This window comes from Musa acuminata, chromosome BXJ3-3 (genome assembly GCF_036884655.1).
Source record: "Musa acuminata AAA Group cultivar baxijiao chromosome BXJ3-3, Cavendish_Baxijiao_AAA, whole genome shotgun sequence".
Lineage (NCBI taxonomy): Eukaryota > Viridiplantae > Streptophyta > Magnoliopsida > Zingiberales > Musaceae > Musa > Musa acuminata.
This window is the reverse complement of record NC_088351.1, coordinates 4,545,584-4,562,594: the sequence shown is the minus strand read 5'-3', so window position 1 is coordinate 4,562,594 and position 17,011 is coordinate 4,545,584. Positions and strand designations below refer to the sequence as shown.

The window sequence follows — 17,011 nt, the reverse complement described above, 5'->3', positions numbered from 1 at the left end:
AATAATAAAAAAATATTTAAGTTAAAAAATATGTGAATTATTTAAAATTTATGTAAGAGAATATATAAGGAAAGTTAATAATTGAGTATGGATAACTTACGATCTTATAATCGATTCAATAAAAAAAATAATTTTCTTCATATGTATAAATAGAAAGTGCTGAATAGTACGAATCTTATATTTATTTTCTTGATATACTTTTAATTGTCGATTATTTAGGATTTACGAGAGAGATTATACAAGGAGGGCTAATCACTCGTGCAATGTTTCATGGTATGCTTTGGCTTTAGTCAATGGCCTAAGAGTCTCGAGGGATAGATAGTCTCTACCGGAATATGTCACAAGATAGATAACCTCAACTTTTAATGTACATAAATCTTAAGAACCTAATTTTATTTACATATAATTAATTTTCATCTCTTAAATGAAAAGATAATGAACAGTCGAGATGAGTAGTATGAGTAAGATGGACGGTGAGTTTTGAAGGACTCCTCATACGCGGAAGTTGGGAACTGTCCTTCTCGACCGTTCGATCTCGATCTATCACCTGATCCAACGGGCGAAGAATCGCATGAGCATGAGTTGATGCTACTACGGGGAGTCCGCCACCCGTCTCAACCTCTCTCTTTCTATTTCTACTTCCCTTTCCTTTACTGGCTTCGTCTCCCACCGCTCCTTCCCTTCGCTTGCCTTTTTGGCCTCTTATAAGTAGCGGGCGCCCCTTCTCCGACTCGGCCTTGGAGTTCGGCGTATGTCGTCTCTGAGTTGCTGCGTCCCTCGTCGCCTCGTCTCCACTGAGATCAAGCATCGAAAGCACTCGCAAAGGTGCCTCCTTTCTCCGCCATCTGCTTCCAAAGGCGAGGTCTCGTCGGTCTCTTCCCGCCAAAACGACCATCTTTTTGATGAATGATTGAAGAGAGAGATGAGTCTTAAAGGATTCGTGGAGGGAGGCATCGCGGCCGTCGTCGCCGGGTGCAGCACCCACCCGCTGGACCTCATCAAGGTCCGAATGCAGCTGCAGGGAGAGACACTCGGCCCCGCCGTCGCGTTCCAGAGCGGCGCCGGAGCCGCCTCCCTTCCGCATCGCCCGGCCGTGACGACGCCTCCGCCCAAGCGCCTCGGGCCGATAGCGGTGGGCGCGCAGATCCTGCGGTCCGAGGGCGTCGCTGCCCTGTTCACCGGTGTCTCCGCCACTATGCTCCGCCAGTCGCTCTACTCCACTACCCGGCTTGGCCTCTACGACGTGCTGAAGAAGAAGTGGTCCCCTACCGGCGACGGCGCCTCCCTTCCGATCCATTTAAAGGTGGCCGCGGGCCTCTTTGCGGGCGGGGTGGGCGCCGCCGTCGGGAACCCGGCGGACGTGGCCATGGTCCGGATGCAAGCCGACGGGCGGCTTCCCCCAACGGAGCGCCGAAACTACCGGAGCGTTCTGGACGCTATCCGGCGGATGGCGCGGCAGGAGGGGGTGGGCAGCCTGTGGCGGGGGTCGTCGCTGACGGTGAACCGGGCGATGATCGTGACTGCGTCGCAGCTGGCGACGTACGACCAGGCGAAGGAGGCGATCCTGCGGCGGCGCGGGGCGGGGGCGGACGGGCTAGGGACGCACGTGGCGGCGAGCCTGGTCGCGGGGTTGGTGGCGTCGGCGGCGTCGAACCCGGTAGATGTGGTGAAGACGCGGGTGATGAACATGAAGGTGGAGCCGGGGACCCAGCCGCCATACGCCGGGGCGGCGGACTGTGCCCTGAAGACGGTGAGGGCGGAGGGACCGATGGCGCTCTTCAAGGGCTTCGTCCCCACCGTGTCTCGCCAAGGCCCGTACACCGTCGTTCTTTTCATCACCCTCGAGCAGATCCGCAAACTCCTCGAGGACTTCTAAGCTCTCCTCACTGCCCTCCGATCTCGATCGAATGGACAACATAGCATACGAACCATAACACATGACGATGATGATGATTAAAATGATGTTTTCGTTACTGGTCTATAGTTTGGTAGAATTAGTTCTATTTTGGTGCCTTTGAATCCGTAATGTATCATTAATTACCATTAATAAGTGATTAATATGCTTTCCTTTGTGAGGATTGTGTGATCTTAATTATCAAAGGAGATGTCAGAGATTCTCTTCATATATGACCACTGCAGTCTAAATTTGATTGGAACTATATATATGTATACATATATATAGATATATAATATATATATATATATGTATATATATATATATGTATACATATATATAGATATATATATAAATATATATATATATACATGTATATATGTATATGTATATATGTATATGTATATATGTATATATATATATACATATATACATATACATATATACATATATATATATATACATATATATACACACATATATATACATATTTATATATAGTCCTACTATATCTCACCTATTAAATTTAATCAAAGAAAAACTCAAATTGATTATAATTAATCATGACTATGGAAAATTATTACATTAGAATATCAAATATTTAATAATCTTGGAATTTTACCATTGCAAGAAAGAACTCAGTTAAAGTTCTAATCTTTCTGTCATTGTCAACTAACTAAGATTAACTATACTGGCATAAATAAATATATATTGGTTTACCAAATGTCTTCAGATCTGCAAAGTGGAAGGAGGAGATCACTAAATAACATTTGATGCTTGTGGAAGCCACGACTTGTCGTGGGGTATTGTTTTCTCTTTGTTACCTCTAGTTTATGAACCTGCCTTTTTTTGCAGCTTTTTAGTGTGATTCTACCATCAGATGAACTTTCTTTATTGCGATTCTGCAAATTGATGTTATCTTCTTAACAAGGACATTAGTAATATGCATGACTAATCATCCTCAATTGTGTAGGGTTCCATCTTTTTGTTGTGGTAGTGCTAGTGTTCAAGAACACACCCAAGAGGAAAGCATGGCTGCGTGCTCTTTAGGTTTTTATGTCTAGTTTTTTATTCCATTAATTGATGTACACATTAGAGACTCATTTCTCCACTAAGCTCTAGTGGAGTATGCACACTTGCCCATGATCTTGACAAGGTTGGTGTCATCTACATGTGCAGCTCTGTTTATGTTGACAAGATGAGTGCTCACTGTGTCTCAAGCTTCCCTGGCAAACAATTCAGCTTTAGTAAACAAATTTGTCATTTACATAGCTTCCAAATCCACAAGATTAGAGATCAATTACACTTTGATTGTTGTGTGTGATCACCTGAACTTGATGGTACAAACGAATGGCTCGACTTGCTCAACGTTCACATTTGATTTGGTGGTCACTGGTTCCTGCATTATGCGATAGATAATGTGCAACAAGACAAGTGTAGTTTGAAGATGTTACAGAAATAACCAGAATCCATGGAGCAGAAAAAGCATTGCCTCGATACAAGACCGAGTCTGATGCAACTCTGTAGCATCCTTTTCATGGGCAGTCACTTTAGGGTTACAAGTGCAGATGCAACTCTGTAGCATGAAAGTTCCTCAAAAATAAAAAACCAACTTCCAAAGATTAAAATGAAAACAGTTGTTGCATGGTGAGCCAAGAACGCTCGACATTAGTCAGACAACTAAATACACATTTATAATCACTGCTTAATACCCTTAGGAATACTTATAATAGCAACTCCTATCTAATAGCATTGGCATCTGATGCACCTTAATTCCCATGGTACATATAACACCGGAAAAACTCTCCTAAAAGAATCTTTAGAATAGCATAAAGAGCTACGTTGATAACTTCTCTGTTCTGCTACACATTAGTAAGCAGCTCATATCGATCTTGTCTGTACAAATAACCATAAGCTAGCTGCCAAGGAAGCATCCTTTTCACTCTCTTGTTATTTAGAGATCATCACATGGTTCCATCTACAAATTGCAGGTCTGCCGCTAACCATTTTTGGGAGGATGCTACCAAAAGCTCATGTGTAGCAAATACTTGTCTTCAGATATATATATACAACTTAATAGTAGAAGTTGGAATTATTCTGAACAGGTGCATCCTTGCAGAGCACTGAACGCACCTCCAAGATTGATCTGGGAGGTTCCAAATCTTGGTCTTGCAGCATGTTACCGAGTAGCTGTTGCATCTGAGATGCAAACGTGTCATCCAAAACCTGCACCATAGTTTGAAAGAACTAATAGTAAAACAATACTTATAGGTCCACAGATGTAGGTCATAACATTTGACAGACTTGTACATTAGAAAGTTGGCAGTTAAAAACCATGATGGTACTTACAGCAATTGCAACTCGTGAACCTTTATACCATGCCCTGTTCTCTTTCCTATTCTCCAGAAATTTAAGAACATCCTGTAACAAGAGACAGCATATCAATTATGTAAGCATACAATATGCAAACCATGAACAAGTCAGGAAGATTCCATGAAGCATTACCTGTCCCATCCTATCCCATAAGCCGCGACATGTTGCGACAAATACATGAACCTCAAATACTTTATGGAGGCTGTTGATGGTCTGAATTAGCTGATCCTTTAAGGGCTGCATTCTACTACGAATAACAGACTCCACCAGATCTTTCGAGTCTTGGATGATCTTCTTGAGCTTTGTCGTGTTTTGTGCTCGAGTCTGCACATACCAAACAATTAAATAAGTGTGATGAAAGTAACCACATCAGTAAATTCTTCGCTTCAAAATGAAAGGATAAAATCACAAAAAGATGGTCATCATAAAGATATTAATACAAATAGCAATAATTTTATGGGACCATTTATTGTTTTTTCAATGAGAATGAGTGCAAGAATGAATTTGATAAATGTGAGTCACGACTCTGTTGCAGCAGTGGCATATATTAGATTTTCATTGTTTCTTTTCAAGACATTCTCCTGCACAATAAATATCTAATTGTTTTTAGCATCAACTTAATTAGTTGAACTTCACCCATAATGTCATTTCAAATTCACCAAGTTTCTCTACTAGAAAATAAAAAAAGCAGAAACAATACTCACATTCTCCATGAGCTTTTCTACTACAGCCTGCAAATAATTCCTGAACTTCGCTCTCAATGTCACAGTCACTTCGCTGAGGCATTCACCAGCAACTGCATTCCCACCATGAGGTATACAAGAACCCCATGATTTAAACTGCATTTCTATCTTGGGTCGTAAGACATCGAGCAACCTTTTCATGGTGTTCAAAAGAATCCCTAGCTGAAAATGATATACATAAATACTCGGTCCATAAAATAATGAGATCTTTTACACAACTAAAGTGTGATGAGAGAACTCACATCATCAGGCACAGTATAAGGATAAACTGAATTTCGCTTAGCAAGTTTCTGAACATATTTGAGGCCAAATTTCTTTGGCATCATACTGTCCTTCAGTGGAGCCAATACATCTGCATACTGCTTCTCCAAAGCTTCAATCACTGCTTTCTCAATATCTGCAATAGCCTTTTTAATTGAAAAGGCAAAAAACGGTCAGTCTATAATTACGATGGAATCAGATGTCCAAAAGTAATGTTTAGACTTACAACTTCAAGATAAGAAGTGTACTCTGGCCAACGGCAGATGATGACCTCAAACTCATTCAATGTCTCTTTCAGTCGGTCATACATGTCATCCACAAAAGGAGTGGTCATATGTTGTGTACAAACTCCTGACCATTTTACCTGGTAATCAAATATCAGATGAACAAGAAACGTCAAGGGAAATGCTTAATACAAGTTCTAGAAACATCATACAGTATAGAAGCATGTAGTAATAATCAAAAGGAGATCTTAAAGAAGAGACAGAAGATATTTTTGAAGCACAACAATATATTGGCCTGACATGGAAAAAAACAAGAAATTTATTACAGAAAAAAATAAAAGAATCAATACATATTTAGATTACTAATTAGAAATGTGGTCATCAGCTGAAACATCAAGATTCTCATTGCCATCAGCTAATGTCACACTACTTTATCAGTTCTAAACAAAAGCAGGTGCTACAGGCATAAATTAGTTCAAAACAAAATATAAAAGATAACCACAATAAATGGAACACACTTAAATTGAAAGGAATTAAGAATGGGCATTTGATTCAATCAATGACATCAAACAGATGGATGAGTGGGAAAACCAAGGCTCAATAGAAGTTCTTAGTGCGAAAAACTGTATCAGTGCAGTAAGTGCTTATTGTATAATGTAATATTAGACTTCTGTTCTGGCAGTTAAGGCCATCATCATTATCAAACATGTGAACTCAGTTTTTTCGTTGAAACAAGGCCCCTATAGATTCCTCAATTATATAGGCAAGTTCATCAGGAACAGTTGCACAAAGAGAGATGGAGAAAAACTGAAAAAAACAATAAATAGAGATTTGATGGCCTATAGTTTAGCTAATGTTATATTCCTTAGAAAACAATGGTAGGAAAGTGCACATAAATTCAGTACAATTTTAAAAAAATGTCAAAGCAACTTAAGATATTCAAGGTACCTTATCTAATTTGCAAGATTCAAGTAATGCAAGGCGTTTATCCTTTATCCATAACATGATATACAAGTGGAACAACTCTTTTGCATCAACACCACCTTTGACAGGACTGTGGAAGATAAAGACGTATAAGTCAAAGGCATACGAGGAAAGAAAGTAAAAAATATAACAATAGCAAAATTTACCAGATATTCCAGCTACAGAGATCTTTTTGGAAATCTGCAGTTGCAATAACAAGATCTGCCACAGGTGGTGAAGGGCCACTAGGAGGGCATGCAACTAGAAAGGCCCGCAATCTACTATGGAGCTCAACATCATAAATGGATGCAGATAGATTTGGCAAGTCTAGAAAGCTGTAAGAGCAAGACAAACACATTGAATAGTTATAAATGTTAATCTGAAGAGCCAAGGCATTATATTAGTGATAAATACTTTGAATATGAATGAAAACTTAAGCTACAAAATTGTAAGAAAATAAAACTATTGACAGTTTGAATGCAGAAAGATGCAGAAAAACAAACTGATCAATATCTCAATACAAGACCAACAATAACACATTATTTCTATAACTTCAAATTAAATTAGATGTAGTCTTTATATGTTCTTGAAGTTCCTTGGTGCTTTTGTGGTAAACTACAACAACTGTCATGGGATTATAGCAACTTAAAAATTAGAGAGGGTATAATTACCAGAAACACAGGTTGATGTAATAGAAAAAAAACTGAGAAAGGAATAATTGACCAACCTTGGAAGCACATGTTGATTATGGATTTCAATGTCAGTAAAAATTTCATTTCGGATATTGAAGCACAGCGTCCTCATCTTCTGATATGCAGTAGAAAAGCCAACAACATCCATCCTATTTGCTTCATTATTGCTTGCTATATACTCATCAGTTTCAAGCAAGTGTCTTCTTGATCTCTTCTTGGCAGCAGTCTGAAAAAATATATATTTTAATGATTGATAAAAGTTTCCAAATTGTAGTGCAGAAAGCACCATTTTGAACTATGTTTCCAGACCTGAAAATAACTGCATAGCTTCAGCTGTGCCTCTGGAGACAGTATATCATGAAGAAGTGTGAATAACTTCATAGCAGGTATCAATGCTGGTGCAGGAGACCCAGTGGCAGGCCTAAAAACTTCGGACATTCCCGAGGGTAAGGATTCATCCAAGGACTTGTAATTCTCAAATACCATAGCAAGAACTTGCTCAACTTGCTCCTGTGTTTCTCCTAGAATGCGGTTCTAATACAATGCAGACGATAGTTCATGTCAATACACAGGCCACAAAATCATAACTCAAACTAATGAATCAGAAGCACAATGAAGCTAAACAAGAAGGAAAAATGGCCATATATATGTAACATAGTCATAAGACATGATTGATAAATAAAAATAATATTATATTAATAGTCTTGCCAAAAGAATGCATTTATATCTGGAAACTGCAACCTAGTTGCAATTATCTCTGCACATCATAAAGAGCAATAAGCATTGGTGATAAAAAATGCAGAATATTTCATCTTTTTTTCATAAGAACAGCAAAAATATTCCACAACATAGTGTAAAACTGATGTCAAAATGCCAAAACAAGCATAGTATATCTCATCTTTTTGCAATTATCTCTGCACAACATAGTGTATATCACAACCTAGTTGCAATTATCTCTGCACATCATAAAGAGCAATAAGCATTGGTGATAAAAAATGCAGAATATTTCATCTTTTTTTCATAAGAACAGCAAAAATATTCCACGACATAGTGTAAAACTGATGTCAAAATGCCAAAACAAGCATAGTATATCTAGTAGTTTCTCCTGTGTTTCTCCTAGAATGCAGTTCTTGTACAATGCAGACGATAGTTCATGTCAATACACATAGGTCACAAAATCATGACTCACAAACTACTGAATCAGAAACACAATGAAGTTAAACAAGAAGGAAAAATGGCCATATATATGAAAGATAGTCATAAGATATAATTGATAAATTAAAATAATATTATATTAATAGTCTTGCCACAAGAATGCATTTATATCTGGAAACTGCAACCTAGTTTACATTATCTCTGCACATCATAAAGAGCAATAAGCATTGGTGGTAAAAAAAAGAAGAATATTTCATCTTTTTTCATAAGAACGGCAAAAATATTCCACAACTAAGTGTAAAACTGATGTCAAAATGCCAAAACAAGCATAGTATATCTAGTAGTTTTCTAGAACATTTAAAAATGTGTAAAAGATTTATACTGTTTCCGTCCGAGAATTAAGAACTCGAAGCCAAAAAATAGATAGAACAAAAATTATTTAAAACAATATAATACATGTGATATGCATGAAACTCCAAAAGCTCAAATTTCGTTTCAAAAGATAATGCATTCTAGAGATAACGTTACAAGAGAAAGATAAAATCTTAAGGACAAATGCATTGTGTAAACAAATTACCTCTTGATGACTTAGCGAGTTTTTACTACGGCTCCTTAGAATCACAGGTAACAGCAGATCATGAACCAATGTGAGACAGTCAGCTGTAGGGGTTGCTACATCCATAACATAAGAAAGATACCTGGCAATATACAAACCTGAGTTAGCACAGATTCTAGTAAAAGATCCACTTAGAGATTTCCAAACTGAATATTGTTCCTTCTACCTAATTAGCAAATTCATGAGAAACAGGGAAAATTCCTCAACACCTCAAAGGGAGAGAAAAAAAATGATATTCTATTCAAACATGCACAACATTTCAATTTGTATCTGGTCCAGATGCTGCTATTACTATGAATAGACTTTATTCTCCCTTCACCTTGCCCTTCCAGGCGGTCTTTCTAAATTTTCTGCATACTAGTCCCTAAGAATGCTTGGTGGTTTACCCTCCTGCCAGTTCTTCTCTGCTGAAGTAGTTTAAGGCAGGAATTTAGTAATTCATTAGCGGAAAATGTCAAGTCTAAAAGTAAGCCATTTTTAATTTTCCAAATTTGTTCAGGTAATATCATGATAGCCAAGGCTTAAGGTTTATTTATCCTTGGGCAAAGTTTGTTTGCTTATGTAACAAAAATTGTGTAATAACAGTAAAATTGTTCTGTCAGCAGTTGTTTTAGTTTCAACTACACATCTAAAACTCCATGAAAGGAAACAACTTGCGTTGGTAATCATTTCCGTAATTCATGCATAACAAGTTCCTTTGCTGAAAATGTTCAAATCTAAAATCAGGAATTTAACACCAATTCTGATTTGGAGAATACTTTGACACTAACACCTCCAGCAGATCATGAATAAAATTTGTTCCCTAAGTAAAAAATGTATTCTGTTTCTGCAACCCACAAAGCTGGAACTTACAGGAAAATAATTTCTCTCAGTACCTCAATTTCGTGTAAGCATCTGAAACCCCATAATATGAAGCAAATTCTGTTAGTAACCATTTCCATGGTCCATGCAGCATTAAGTTCCTTTGCTGGAATTGTTGGGCTTTCATTGCAACTTCCAGAACAATATCATATGCAACTGTTTCTGCAACAGAACCACACTGCAAGATACATGTAAAAAGCCATAATCTTTAGTAGCTAAAAGAAATAATAAAATGCAAGAACATCAAGGACCAAGGCATTCAGCAACCAAAAGAACAATGTAAGTCAAGTCAATGAACAAAGCAAGTTCTAGATCGTTATACTCCAGACAAGCGGGCACCAAAGTCCTGGCATCACATCTAAACTAATCATTTCCACCACGCGGATGCAGGAAAAGATGACGTGCATCTTAGCAAGACACCACGCCCAATAACGTGGATCAACTTTTGAATTAGTTTTCAACCACTAACGCAATGAACATTACTTTTTTTTATTCTTCAACCCCAAGAAACCACATTTTCTGAAAAGTTAGTCCAGTCATCTCACCATTTTTCAAAGTTGCTGATGAGGGAAAGCAGGTCCAAATAATAGACAGATAACGTGTTGCTTTTGCATTTTCTTTCCTTAAGGATAATTGCTTTAGTCTGTCTTAGAGTTCCCTTAAACATCGACTGCTGGGTCTCTATCAATTTAATGTGTGGAAGTTATCTTTTCACTCAATGCAGCATTTAGAAGAAAAAGAAATAGACTTCCAAATCTAGCTTTTGCAACAAGCATAAGAGGATGCACCAAAAAGTTTGTTGTTTAACCCTTATTGCTAAAAGTAAAACTTATAGGAAGCTGTAAACAGCATTTTATATACCCATTAAAACCAGTAATCCTCTTGATCATTATAAGCATGCATCTTGCCGATATTGCAAGCAACTAAGAACCTACTAATGAAATATCTAGCCTTAATACCTTTAAAGCACTGTTCTCGTCAGGACTAGTCATGTAGTTTATGTGTAGTTGTATTCGGCCTACAAGTTCATGCTCTGGTTCACGATAAAGGGACCACCATCGAAGTTTGTCACTCTGCACGAAAGAAAATAACAGGTTCAGGAGGATAATTATTATGAAAGCTGGAAAATGTATATTAGTTTGAAATGGTACACATACAGGATCATCAGCAATGCAAGCAACTTGGACCAATACCCGCCCACATGACTTGCCTTTGGAATCATAGACATCAACAATTAAATCATCACCTATGCTATCAGGAAAGCTGTAGAGAACACAAATACTTCAGTATCTGCATTGATATCATAGAAAACTGGTAGGAGACCTTGTTCCAAAGAGAAGCAAACTAAGTGATTCAGCAAGGAATTTAATAAATACATATGTTTTCTTCTGAAGAATGAATGAATTACAATAAAAGAGATACATACAAGACATGTGTTTCACCCGATCCAGGTTGCATTCGAATACATTCCCCTTCAGGGGAACTTTTGAGCTTTAACTGACAAGAGTATGTTTCTGCAATAACCAACAATTCATTAATAAGTATTGCTAGCGCTTCACCTATTAACATGAAGTTAAAGTACGAACCTTGCATTACTTCATATGATGAACTGCTACTGCGCAAAGAAGTAACTCCAGTTTTAAGTAGGCCAGAAACTTGTTTAATATACTGAGCACTAGCGTGCATATATGCCAAACTATGCCTCGAGAAAGAACTATTGGCTGGTAAACGAGGCATAACACGAACTTTACGAAGTGATTCCCATCCCGATGAGAGAGTTGACTGCAGATTGGACATACGGTACTGAAGTGACTCTAGTTTGACCATTGGCAAACTCAAGGGTGAAAAACTGCATCCAGAAGGCATATCTAGTGCCATTCTGACCTTGCGAACTACATCATTAGAAAAAAATTGGATCAAATTGCAATGTCTACCTTTACATGTCGAGCAACACAGAGAACATACTTCAAAGGTTTTTGCCACATACAATAACCACAGGAAACCTTGAAGAAGACAACAAAGAAAATAAAAGCTTAAAGCATCAAATAAGTACACAAAAATTCACACCTTGAACCTTCATCTTGCCTATAATCTTTTTAGGCTTTGGCCCAGCTCCTTCGCTAACAAGCTCTGGAGACCGTTTTGCCAGAAGCTCTTCCTCTGATTGTAGCAAAATTTGGCGCAAGCTACACAAAGATATAAAAAAGGAAGGTATTTGGTATTCTTGTGCAAAATCAATACATTCAGCACACAAAAAGGAAACTGACAGCACAATAGAAACAAGAGAGATTTGACACAACAATCTAAATTAACTTCTCACATTCTCAAAGGTCCAATTTTTTGTTATAGATGCATATATCCCACATCAAAGAAAAGTTTATGACACAGAAACGAGTTTAGCATAATTTGAGTCTTAATCATAAGTTGCTGTGACAAAAGAGTACATTATCTAGAAGTTTCCTTTTAAATGGTAAAATGGTTCAAAGAAAATATGGTGTGGCAATATGTAGGAAAAATAATTAGAAGGTGAAATTACCAAAATCTCATGCAAAATTGTGCATATTTTTTTTACATTACTTGCGGAGTACAAATGATTGATTGACCTTTTTTATTTGAATCAGATATGTTAAATCATGGACAAGAAAAAGCTTTTGGGGTTATTTCCACACATTCAAAAATCACATACAGGCCTACAAAGGACACAGAATCATAATATACAATTTTTTCAACTGAAAAAATTCAGCAAAATGGCCACCAGACAAAGCTACAACATCAACAAAAGGATCATAACATATCAATCTTGCCCGGCAAAGGTCAATGCACATCGGATAATGATTGGCTTTAAATTAAATTTTGTAGAAACTAAAGAAAGAATTTGGCAATTCTGTCCTGTGGTATGGATATTTAGTGAAGATTGATACAAATCAGTTAATAATGTGCAACAAATGGCAGATATCATATTGCAAAAAAAAGTTCACTAATCTGTCAAACTCATTTTACTGTTGATATTGGACCTCATCAAATTATGACTTGATGATCCTTCCGAACTCAAGGACAAAATCCAGGCAATGGAAGTGATCATGAGTTGTATTTTAAAATATATTTTCAGTTTTCTAGATGCACTTCCATTAAAATTTTGTCACTGTTCGACGGTGCTTCTAGGTTTGTATACTGACACATACTTGTTACAAAAGTCATAGTTTTCATAAAAAATCTTATTTATTTTTTAAGTGATCATGAATCATTTTAGAAAGTTCTAGAGATCCCTTATATAGACTTTCTGGAGTCACATATGTTCTAAAAAAAGAAAAGAAATTCACCCACAAGTATTCTAAGTTTACTTGAAGGTTAAGTCCAGATGACATCTATAAATAACGGCTTAAAAAACTGATTGCATGAGGTTTTGTAATTGATTATTAAATTATCACAACAGGTTTTCTAAATGACGAATCAAAAGAAATATTTATTTAAGTTAGGTGGAGAGTCCAGTCATTCTTCTCTTTCTCTTCCCTCAATTTCTTCTTTTATGCATGCTGATTTTCCAATTTAATTAATCTATTACTACAACTTTAATTTTAACTTTTGATCAGTTTTTTCCTCTCTTATCCAATCCAAAACAAATATCTTATATAATATCCTATCTCGCTCCTGTAACCTGTCAGCTTGTCTTGCTTATCATATTTTTGAGATGTCAATGCAAATCCAATTCCAACAATTATCCTTCATGATCAGTGAAGCTATACGTAAAGACAGTAATCCAAATATAATAAATAAAAATTTTATTATAATAAGCAGTTCTGAATGCCTATTTCATATTGCATGTCTTTCCTGTTAATGGAAACACCTGATGGAACTAGAATGTAGGATTTCTACATAATCATAACACAGAACATCTTCAAAGCACTAAAAATTGCAACAGGCTCACCTAAATGCATCTCGCAGAAGCGTGCATTCATTGTCCAAGAAAATGGGAGCTTCTATGCAACCTCTGGCCCATGAATGAAGGCATAGCCGAACACATGCATCATAAGCAATGACAGAATACCAAGGCCCTTGAACACTAAAATCAATTTTCAAGTGAGTTTAAAAGTTCATACTACATAGAACATTATGATAGAAGAATAACAATTTAGCAAAAACTCATTAACCATATTTCGGACATTCTTTGTCATTACAAATTCATAAATCCACAATAGAATAAAATTAATAGCATGGCAAATTGGTATACCTTGCATGAAAAGTTGGAATACGAGCTGGTAATAAGCTAGAGGATTTAGCAGCTTCTGGATTTGAAGTGCTCCTTTGTGGCAGACTGATTTTTTCGAATTCATGATAAACATATAATAGATCAGATGTGTATTTCTATGGAACAAATATTAACGGTTAAGAGTATTTAAAGACCTGGTGTTCTGTTCAGGCATATTGAATCTGGCATTACCACTCCGAGTTGACTCCTTCATTACAGTTGAACCATTTCCAGCAGAAGGATGAGGAGCAGCACAAGGTCTTGCAGCCGCCATTTGATCTGGAGCATCAGCTGTGTCCTGATCATAACAATGAATTGGAGGAGCACTTGGAACATCAGACAGACCACCCTGCAACAATTAATAGAATGAAAGCAATCAAATAAATATTTTTTTGTTCACAGCAGATGGAGACAAACACATCAAAATTGAATGAGAACATGGACACAACAGAAAAATAGAATCAAGATTATCACAGACACTACATTACTTCCACGTTGAGCAATTGTAGGGAATTTGGAAGAAGTTACCGCTTCATGTCATATATTAGCCAAAAAAGACATCCATCGACATCTGAAGATACAACTGACTGAAATCATAAAAGTTTGTATGATGGTACAACTGAAGAATAGCTTAACGCCTAGCAAAATAAAGTGAGCTTGCAAACAAATATTTGGTAAAATAGATAATGAAAAAAAGACAAAAAAACAAGGTTAGATAAATGAATGGCAGTAATACCCATGTCAAAGGACAAAAAAAGTGCACAAGGCACTTTACATTGTAAGTTCTAGTGATGAAAAGATAGATAAGGCTCCTGTTCCCACTAAACCCATGTTGCATAGGTCATACTAGATTAACATTAATTCAAGGCCAGTCAGGGAAGTGAGTCTTGAATCTATCCGTAAGTATCTGAGAGCAAAGTTATGTCATATTCTTCTTATGTTTCTGTTGTTGAAGGAAATCATATAAAGGAAGATTTCACTCTTTTTGCACATTTCGTGTGCAATTTGATAACTAGACCAACTCACTTCTATAAAACATCGGGGATCTCATTTTGTGTCTACTTTCGTATACAGTCTGGTCTTCAGTAATTAATATAAGGTCTTCAGAAAGAACATGCTATCAACAAACTAACAAATTTTCCCAGCAGATACAGCTGCACATTCTTGTTCACCTTATAGCTAATTAATTTTCAACATTATAATTGATATAATTGACAATCACTGAGAACTGAAATAAAAGAAAGAAAGGAGGCAAACCGCATCTGTCGTGTCATCACCAAAGGGAGCATGGCTGGAATAGCTCTTTGCATGATAAACACCCCGTGAAGCTACATCAAACTTATTTGGCACCACATTCAGACCTTCCCTGGAAGAAGCTTCGTGAGTGTAACTATGGGCACTGTAGCCTACTTTTGAAGGCACACCAATGGTTTCGGCATTGTCATTTGCAGCTCCTCTCAAGGGGACATTACGTGAAGAGCTCTCGCCTCTCAAAGATGCAGTGACACTGTCATTCTGCCTCTCTATCTGACTTGAGAAATCTGAGCTCCCTCCAGAATCCGACAGCCCATCTTCCTCATCCTCCTCTTTCATATAGCCGTTAGAATGAACTGGCTTCCTCATCTGCGGTGCCTGTTTCCGAATGGTATCCACTGACGAGCTAATGTCTGAGTACCCATCACTAGAGTAATAATGCTGAACTGATCCCAGACCAGCATACCGATTGCCAATTCCAGCTGCTGGGAACGCTCCACCGGGGAATCTCTGACCCGAGATCTCATCCTGGGGGGACGAATCGGCAGAGTGCCGACCGTAGGTCTCCACCTCGGTATCGGATGACTCATCCATGTCGGAGCCGGACTCGCTACCATCGCGAGTCGGGAGGGTGCGAGACATCGGGATCGCGCCCAGCGGCAAGTGCCCGCTGCGAAATTTCTCCGGCGGTGGGATCCCCAGCCCCCGCCCGCCATTCCGGAGGCCGCGGAGGGGGTCAATTCGGTGCTGCGCGCTCGTGGCAGACGAGAGGCCCTAAACATTGTACCAAAATCAGCACAAAATCATCAACGTTCAGGAGATCGCAGAAAGAGATGAAATTGGCGATGGTCACCTCACGAACCCAACGGACGTCGCCGGGAGCAAGCCCTTCGGTGAACATGGCCGCAAGATTGCGAAGACAAAACTCTCCTCCTTGTGCCTGAGAGGTTTCCAACAACGACTATACACTTATTTCCGGTTTCATCAAAGAAAAGATTCAGAGAGAAGAAAGCAGAAAAATAGAAACAAAATCAATTATTCAGATGAACTCCCAAGAACATAACAATCAAATGTCTTACAGAAATTCCAAAAGAAGGACGAATAATAACTTGCTTTACCAAGAACAGCACCAAGAGGGACTCAAGAAATCACATAAAATGGGAAAGAAATAGAAGGGAAAACGCGGACTTGAACTGAAGCGAGAGAGTTTGGGATCGCTACACTACATAAAATCTACGGATTTTGCTGAAGAAATAGAAAGATTTGTGACAAAATCGAGGTATAGGAATATTGAGCGACGCGAGAGGGGGAGGAAGGGAAGGGGGAAGTACGCATATCGACTGCGATTTAGTGACCTTTTCATTATTCTTTTGCCCCTTGTTAAAATTATTCTTACCCACTCAGACTAACCCGCAGTTGCCTACCTTGCTCGAATCCGCCTGGGTTCCAATGGGAAGTCCAACGGTTTCTCCAATCACATGAGACCACGTGGTAGGTAGGTGTACATCGGTCGTCGATGAGCGTTGCGAAAGGTACGGCTCCAAATCGCTAACGCCGTTACCTGGGGGATGCCAACGGGAAGCTGACATGACGGGCGGTGCCGTCGGTTCCGTTATGGTCGAACGTTGGAGAGAGCAAAAGTAATTTTCCTTCGGATTCTTACGAGCCCCCGCACTCACCTGAATTTTAATTAGTCAACCAATTGGGGCCCAATTTTAGGAAAGCCCGG

General features: G+C 38.3%; 2 protein-coding genes across 5 annotated transcripts; one reads left to right on the top strand and one right to left on the bottom strand.

Annotated features, from left to right (window-relative positions):
- Window positions 1-610: 610 nt before the first annotated feature.
- On the top strand, window positions 611-2,075 carry LOC135632832 (mitochondrial uncoupling protein 5-like). Its single transcript, XM_065141641.1, has one exon. It carries the CDS (start codon window positions 923-925, stop codon window positions 1,874-1,876), a length of 954 nt encoding a protein of 317 aa, XP_064997713.1. The 5' UTR covers window positions 611-922; the 3' UTR covers window positions 1,877-2,075.
- Window positions 2,076-3,366: 1,291 nt separating this feature from the next.
- LOC103977519 (uncharacterized) lies at window positions 3,367-16,619 on the bottom strand. 4 transcript variants are annotated; one of them, XM_009393066.3, is made up of 23 exons: window positions 16,362-16,618; window positions 16,136-16,222; window positions 15,286-16,056; window positions 14,184-14,377; window positions 14,011-14,094; window positions 13,708-13,842; window positions 11,850-11,968; window positions 11,369-11,674; window positions 11,209-11,296; window positions 10,940-11,045; window positions 10,742-10,855; window positions 9,797-9,960; window positions 8,883-9,003; window positions 7,460-7,684; window positions 7,186-7,376; window positions 6,626-6,793; window positions 6,444-6,549; window positions 5,498-5,635; window positions 5,253-5,417; window positions 4,972-5,172; window positions 4,400-4,591; window positions 4,244-4,315; window positions 3,367-4,120 (listed from the first exon to the last, which is right to left on the bottom strand). In XM_009393066.3, exons 2-23 carry the CDS (start codon window positions 16,181-16,183, stop codon window positions 3,968-3,970), a joined length of 3,861 nt encoding a protein of 1,286 aa, XP_009391341.2. In that variant the 5' UTR covers window positions 16,184-16,222; window positions 16,362-16,618; the 3' UTR covers window positions 3,367-3,967. The 4 variants fall into 4 exon arrangements, with proteins under 4 accessions (XP_009391341.2, XP_065000393.1, XP_065000395.1 ...); XM_065144321.1 differs by having other exon boundaries at window positions 10,742-11,045; window positions 16,362-16,619; XM_065144323.1 differs by having other exon boundaries at window positions 10,742-11,045; window positions 16,392-16,619.
- Between the last annotated feature and the right edge of the window lie 392 nt (window positions 16,620-17,011).